We start from the raw sequence: 7,753 nt of genomic DNA, 5'->3' as shown, positions 1-7,753 counted from the left end.
ACTGCCTAAGTTTTGACTCTTGATTTTCTCTCGAAGGATATTAAACTCAAATCTCTCGAGAGGGGATGCTCAATCAATCTTCTCAAAATCATAAGCGGAGCAGCCCAGACAAAGTTGGTGTGGGGTGGCTATTTATAGCCATAGCCTTCATTGATGGGAAATGACCAAATTGGACACACGGATCAGCTAATGGCCGAACAACACGTTTTCAATGGTCGGATTTCGAGCACAATGGTAACATTCCTTGTGGAGCAAGAAATGCTAACTCCTCGGTCCAAAAGATATCTCATGCAGCTCCGAAGAACAATGCCTTCCGCTGACAGGTAATCATTCAGAACATAAAAGAGATTTCTTTCAGTCTTCCATATGTTTCAGCTAAGCATCGCAGAAGACATAATCTTGGAGAACCCATTACCCTATTAATAGCACGGAGGTCCTATGCCTCAAATAATAGAAAGAAGAACGACGAAAGGAATGCTATGTCTTCACTTCGCCTTCAATCTTCTCGCCTGCAGTCATTCTACTTCGAACACACCAAACGAATATTGCTTTGCGTTAGCAATAATTTTGAGTGGTAAATTCCTATAAAATCTTCCCGCTTACATTTCTTCCCGGCATGTAGCTCCTTCTCTGCCACACAAATAATCTTTGGTGAAGTTCACCGAACATAGCATTCTCCTTGGGCTTGCATGGACTATTTCTATCTGTGTGCACTAGCAAACAAATTAGTGCATGTTTCGGACAACAATCTCGCCAATGGTTTTTTCTGTTTAGTACGGAACTCGCTACTCTCCCTTTTCCGTCTCAAGTTTAGGTTTTCTAAACCTCCCGCCGGTGCCGCTGCCGGTCCACCTCGTCTCCATTGACCTTGGGCCATGGAGGTGTCGTGGATCCCAGCCCTTGCCAGTGGGAGGGCTCCGTTTTTAGATGTTGCTTTGTGTTTCGTTAGCGTTTGTGTCCTGCTCAGGAAGATAAGATGGTTGCGACTCCCTGAAGATGGATTAGGTTCTTCCCGCCTAGCCCCGTCTCGGCGGTGTGTCCAGTATCGCCGGTAGACGTGTGGAGATGTGTCTCCGGCGGATCTATCTTTGCTGGATCTGCTCGGATATGTTAATTGTTCGTCTACGATCGTGCTTCTTCAGGTTGGATCCTTTCGATATACGCTACTCCTCACCGACGATGGTTGCTGCTCTGGTATGCAGGTCCTAGGGGGCCTTAGCACGACGACTTCCCGACTATCTACTACAATAAGTTTTGCCCGGCTCCGACGAGGGATGAGCGACGACAGTGGCACGCCTTCGGCTCGCTTCAGCTCTTGTAGTCGTCGCTAGGTGGTCTATGACACTGGATATAATTTTTGTTATTTCTGGTGTTCGTTGCACTGCCATGATTTGAGATGAGTAGATCAGAAATTCTTTCGCAAAACACAAAATCCGGTTAAAGAAAAAAAAACATGCACGTGTCATGGTTTTGCTTCCTAGAGAAAAAAAGCACAAAATGACAACTATTCTATGCTCTGTTCTTGGATGAATTTTCGTAGGTGACGATAGCCCACCTTATTCATTATCTTTAATTTGCCTCGAAATGTTTAAACAAGTGACATGCAGGTGTTGGATAACTCTAGTGAGGTACTCCTACGTGGTACGCCCGCTTCAAACACACTCCCGCTGTGGCGCGCACGCGGCCACCCGTAAACATGCATGTCAACCAACTAATTCTCATGTCTCCTTCCTCGAGGAACCAAGAAACCCAGCCCCGATCCAGTCTCCCCGCATCCATCGCTCTCCGGATCGACCGATCCGGCCGATGGAGGTGTTCGACGAAGTGCACTTCGTGCGGCTCCGGTGCCGGGTGCGGCGGACCAAGTACATGGCGGCGGACGACGACGGGCACGGCGTGTGCCTGTCCAGCCAGCGCGGCGCGCACAACACGGTGTGGGCGGTGCAGCCCATGGAGGGCGCGGTGGAGGGCGCCGAGGGCGGGCCCTTCGTCCTCCTCCGCGGCGCCTACGGCCGCTACCTCTTCGCCACGGACGTGCAGGCCGCCACGGGGCCCGGCCACGGCGTCCAGGCCGCGCAGCAGGCCCGGCCGCACCCGAACACGCCGAGGTGCATGCTCTGGCAGGCCATCCGGCGGGAGGGCTCCTTCGTCATCCGCAGCGCCGGGGGCCGGTACCTCCGTGCCAACGGCAAGTACGTCCGGTGGCGCACGGCCGTCACCGTCGCCGGCGACGACGCCAGCGCCATGCTGCAGTGGGACGTCGAGGTCGTGCCCCTTCGCCTGGACCGCCCTACCCTCCTCGATCCACCGCCACAGGTTCTCATTGCCCCCGCGATTCCCGCATTGTATATTTGCATGGCGATTGATCGTGAATTCGTGATCGATCGGTTCCATTCGACGTGCAGCCGATGCGGAGGCGGCGCCGCCCGCCGACGGAGGAGGAGGTGGCGCGGCAGGTCCGGTACATCCGCGCCGGCCTGGACGGGGAGATAGACGAGACAGGGTGGAGGACGGTGCGGATCAGCACCAACAGCCTCATGCAGCTGCGGCTGACGCTGGCCAACCTGCTGGGCCAGAACCGATCGGCGCTCCACACCACGCTCTGCGTCCGCGCCGGCGCCTACGCCGAGCTCTCCCCTCTCCTCATCGACCTGCCCATCGGCAACGACCGCCTCGACATCGTCGTCATCACCCATGGCACACCAGGTCCGTAACAATACTTCAGCCTCATCGAGCGCTCATAGATAATCTCACCAATTGTCAGGACTGACTACTCGATGTTGATGGAATTTCAGTGGACAACACGTTGCTGTACCCAAACGTCAATGCGCGGAATTGAACATCATGCAGGGGTGAAGCGACATGGTTAGGGGTTCATGCTCAATTCTCTCACCGCTACCTGGATTATCAAGTGGTTTGGTTTCTCTCATTCGTTTCGGCTCGGAGAGTAGCTTATCCTGGAGCAACTGCTAGTGTACATCGGACTGTCAGAGCTGTTGGCGGGGAGAATGCTTGTAGAACAGGGTAGTACGTGGTTTTGACACTCAGTAGTAAGTTGCTCAAGACGCTGAATAGACAGTGATCTGCCTTGTGATTTTGCTCTGATCTTTAATTAGCATCTGGCTGGTGGTCTGTAACGATTTTTGGGTACAATGCTGCTACATGGAAATAGTAGAATTTGATATGAATACTGTCCAGAAATACATAGAGATCCGTTTAAATGGTCTTTTATGGGAAAGAAACTTGTAGTTCCTTCCTACTGTGTATATTAAATGTTCATGTGTAAGAGGAGCAAGGGGTCTACCCCGGTGAAAATCAGGGGGCTGAGATAATTAGTTTGGAAGATTAAGTAAAGGGAAGTAAAAGTTATGTAAGGTCTTCGTAGGTGTAGTATTATTGATCTAAAAATGTTTTACTTTTTTTTAGAAGAGGAGGATATACCCTGCTCTCTGCATCTGGGCCATGCATACAACCAGTTTATTAATTATTAACAAGGACCTTACAAAGTAATACTACATGAGTAAGCTTGAAGTCTCCATCTTGGCAACACTTGTTGCTACTACTATCCCCTTGAAGAAGGGATGCCGAACGCCCGAGCCGAATATCAAACAGACATCGCACCAAAACCTAACATCTAAAACCGGGTACCCCATCCAAGCCACAATGCTGGGACTGGGTCACACACCGGTCCAGCGCACTCTCAGTGGGCACCACATGTGCACGTGCAAGGGCCGTCACCACTCTCTTCCACCAATCCATCTTCAGAGTAGATACCGACGCATCAGCCTTGCTAGGCCTCTCTGTCATAGACGCCACGAGGACGCCAGACCGCGTCGTCCTCCCACACGAGTCCATCGCCGCACATCGGACGCCAAGTCTCCACTGCGCCACGTCGCCGAGATCCGCCGCCATCAATGTGTAGAATGAAGCACCGCTCCACCACCGTCCCACCAGCCGGCAGCAGCTGCGTCCCGCTCCTGCCGGCTCCGTGGGCTGGAAAAGAGAAAAGATAAAGAGAGAGCGGCCGGCAAAAACAAAAGAAAAAAAGAAAAAAAATTATGTTGGCTAGAAAAAGGAGAGAAGGAAAAAGGCCACCAACTACCCCCGCCTGCCTGCGACACTGCTCCACCAGCGGCCCTGCCTGCCCGCTTTGGCGCTTGGCCAGCCTGGCTGCTCGTTTGCCTCGATGCCTAGCCGATCCGGACGCTCGGAGACTACACCCAATGGGTGCACCGGCGCGCCCCGCACGCAAAAAGCCATGCTGGCTACAGCCGGGCATCCGGTTGTCTTCGACAACCTCCGCCCTGTGTACACGAAAACTAATGTGAGCTCCTTTCTGCATATCGTGACACAACACACAAAAAATGGATAGCCCCGAGCGACCCTTGGGGGCCACCTCTGCTCTTTTCCAGTTGCACTGTTGTTCGCCCCCGGCGCCAGCTAATCTCGGCCCGGGGTTGGCTGTTTGGCCCGACGTTTTCTACAAAATGGCTTAGTAGTATGCACGGTACCAAAGGCCCACTCTTCGTCTTAGCTATAGACTGCACCATGGTTGTCCGACTAGCGAGAGCAAAAGCTGGAGTTCACCTCATGTGAAAAACGTCCAGGAAGAAAACAGCTTGGGCGTCCCGATCGGTTCCTTTTTGAGTATCTGCTCGGTTGAATCTGCTCCCAAGAGTCCGAGTACTGTATGCTCCACTTCGCGGCCACTCTTCGCATCCGCTATAGACCAACTCCCGGCTATCTGGCTGGCAAGAGCAACATCCAAAAGGCGGAGGGGACATGAAAAAGACTGAAGAGGGCTCGGATGAAACCGAGTCGGCACCCCTTTCCATAAAGCTTGCACCACCGAAACCACACATTTGATATATCTGCGCCGAATTTCTATTTTGCATGATCATTTTCATGGGGAACCCCCTCCTCGCCCGGAGGATCGGAGGCTACACCCAGCGGATGTGCCGGGGCACCCCACTAGGAAAACGGCGTGCCAGTCGCAGGCCCACCGGCTGCAATCGGCATCCTCGATGCCATAGTGCTCCAACAACAGCGAAGACCCTCCGCCCGACTCTTCGAGTCGCCCGGAGGCTACATCAAGTGGGTGCGCCTGCACGCCCCCAGTGGAAACAGCCAGCCGACGGACTCCGCTTCCATGCCCGGTAGGGCACCGCGCAACCCAGCTAGCAGTCTCCGTGTTCACGCCCGGTAGGGCCCCACGCCCACCAGCCGACAAACCCCGTGTCCGCGTCCGATAGGGGCCCGCACCCACCAACCTGCAGGCTCCGCGTCCGCGCCCACAAGCCGGCGGCCTCCGCATCTGAGCTTGACATCCTCGACGCCACCGTTTGCTCTAACAACATCGAAGACCCTCTGCTCGACTCTTTGAGTCGCCCAGAGGCTCGAAGGCTACACACAGTGGGTGCGCTGGCGCGCGCCCACTGGAACCAAGCCGCGCCGGTCGCAAGCCCGCAGCCTGCTGTCATCGACAACCTCTACTACCACGACAATGAAGACCCTCTGCTTGACTCTTCAACTTGCCCGGAGGCCCGGAGGCTACTGTCAGGGGGATGATCTCCGGGTATGCTCAAGGAGACGAGACAACATTTCGAAAAATAGAGGCAGCCATCGCCCCTCGGTCCGGCCACTTGCCACCCGGCTGCTCCAGCTAGCTCCCTGTTCGGCTGCTCCTACCGGCCTGTTACGCAGAGTCAACCGCAGCGTCCCATCGGAAACGACAAGAAGACACTATAGCCACGTCACTCCACTGCACTCCAATCGTCCAGTATTGTTGATCAATAATGGCGCACTTTATCCTGTATGAAGCTTCACCTCGTATGTCCGCTCAATAGTGTAGTAGGTCAAGTGGGCCACCCCTTGTCCCCTGGGCATCCCTTCTATAAGATACACTAGGGAGCTCAGTTGACGAAGCCACTAACTTGGCCACGAAGGCACTCACTTGGCCAAGAAGGCACTTACTTGGCCAAGAGGCAAGCAGTCACGCATACACTAAAAAGCTCACTCACGGCCACTCACGCCAGGGGGGGGGGGCTCTTGTTGGGGAACATAGTAATTCAAAAAAATTCCTACGATCACGCAAGATCTATCTAGGAGATGCATAGCAACGAGACGGGAGAGTGTGTCCATGTACCCTCATAGACCGAAAGCAGAAGCATTTAGTAACGCGGTTGATGTAGTCGAACGTCTTCATGATCAAACCGATCCAAGTACCGAACGTACGGCACCTCCGTGTTTGAAAGTGCGTTATATTGACTAGAGGGGGGTGAATAGGCGATTTTTATGAATTTTTCACTGAGGAATTTGCTGGTGAGGAAATTCCTAAATGAAAAACTACTTGCAGCGGAATAAGTACTCAGAAAGGAACATAGCAGAACACAAGCACAGTCATCATGTTGAAATGAAGACAAGCACAGAGTACAGAAAGCGTAAACACAGGATAACACAAGATGAAGACAGACAGGCTGAAGAAATTGAACTGAGGAAATTGAGAAAATCTTTAGTCAAAAGTCTTCAAACAGATATGAACAGGCACACAACAACATACATGAGGAAATGAAAGAGTTGAGGAAATATAACCAGTTAGCTCAGTGAAGACAATGATTTGGTAGACCAGTTCCAACTGCTGTCTCAGTTGTACATCTGGTTGGAGCGGCTGAGTATTTAAACTCGAGGACACCCAGTCCCAGACACACAGTCCTCAACGTATTCTCCTTGAGCTAAGGTCACACAGACCTCGCCCAATCACTCGTTGTAAGTCTTCAGGTGACTTCCGAACCTTCACAAACTTGGTCACTCAATGATCCACAATTCCTCTTGGATGCTCTAGACCTTGACGCCTAACCGTCTGGAAGAAGCACAGTCTTCAAAGGAAACAAGCGCCGGATCCACGCAAGATCAATCTCTTCAGTGATGCTCAATCACTTGGGGGTTTGTAGGTTTGGGTTTGGGTTTTCCTCACTTGATGGTTTTCGCTCAAAGTCCTCGGAGGATGGGTTGCTCTCAAATGACAAGTGTTAGTTTCTCTCGGAGCAGCCAACCAGCTAGTGGTTGAAGGGGGCGGCTATTTATAGCCTAGGGAGCAGCCCGACATGATAAGACATAAATGCCCTTGTCTGATATGACCGTTAGGTGGGTAGATATTTTGGTACCGCTGACGCATAGCACAACAACGGTCGGAATTTTGACTATCAAAATCCTCACGGCTATCATGTTCCTCACTGTGTAGGCAATCCGCACTGGCGAATTCCTAACTCCTCAGTCAGAACAAATTCCTCAGAGACCAGAAGAACTTCGTCTCTGTCACTGAAGAATATGACTGAACTGTATGAGATTTCCAATGGCTTCACTCGAAGGGATTGGTAGGTGTAGGATTTTGAGTTGAGCATCACATGGAAATTTTTCCTTAGTATTTCCTCGACCCCCTTTAACAGTACGGTGTTTCCCATGACTCAAGAAAGAGAAAATGAAACTATAAAAACAAAAGTCTTCATGCTTCATGTTCCTCGAATGAATACCAAATCTTCAAGGTTACACCAATTTCTTCACTTTCAAAGTCTTCAGAAATCGAAAGTCTTCAGTCGAAGAACTTCATTTTTAGGGGTCGACATTCTCTGTAACTATCAAACTCCTCATAGACTTATATACCTGTGTACACTCACAAACGCATCAGTCCCTTAACCTATAAGTCTTCAATACACCAGAATCACTAAGGGGCACTAGATGCACTTACAATCTCCCC

General features: G+C 51.8%; 1 protein-coding gene across 1 annotated transcript; it reads left to right on the top strand.

The window, feature by feature from the left end:
* Nucleotides 1-1,696: 1,696 nt before the first annotated feature.
* LOC123172117 (uncharacterized) lies at nucleotides 1,697-3,225 on the top strand. Its single transcript, XM_044589144.1, has 3 exons — nucleotides 1,697-2,316; nucleotides 2,406-2,706; nucleotides 2,796-3,225. Exons 1-3 carry the CDS (start codon nucleotides 1,807-1,809, stop codon nucleotides 2,837-2,839), a joined length of 855 nt encoding a protein of 284 aa, XP_044445079.1. The 5' UTR covers nucleotides 1,697-1,806; the 3' UTR covers nucleotides 2,840-3,225.
* The last annotated feature ends 4,528 nt before the right edge of the window (nucleotides 3,226-7,753 follow it).

The sequence above is a fragment of the Triticum aestivum genome, unplaced genomic scaffold (genome assembly GCF_018294505.1).
Source record: "Triticum aestivum cultivar Chinese Spring unplaced genomic scaffold, IWGSC CS RefSeq v2.1 scaffold81574, whole genome shotgun sequence".
Lineage (NCBI taxonomy): Eukaryota > Viridiplantae > Streptophyta > Magnoliopsida > Poales > Poaceae > Triticum > Triticum aestivum.
Note: the sequence above shows the minus strand (reverse complement) of the source record. Positions and strands in the feature narration are given on the sequence as shown.

What these genes read in the sequence shown, in the direction of transcription:
- LOC123172117 (XM_044589144.1), top strand. Translation starts at nt 1,807, where the DNA reads ATGGAGGTGTTCGACGAAGTGCACTTCGTGCGGCTCCGGTGCCGGGTG. An exon ending in TCCTCGATCCACCGCCACAG is followed by an intron (nt 2,317 to 2,405) that starts GTTCTCATTGCC and finishes TTCGACGTGCAG; the next exon opens with CCGATGCGGAGGCGGCGCCG. An exon ending in CATCACCCATGGCACACCAG is followed by an intron (nt 2,707 to 2,795) that starts GTCCGTAACAAT and finishes ATGGAATTTCAG; the next exon opens with TGGACAACACGTTGCTGTAC.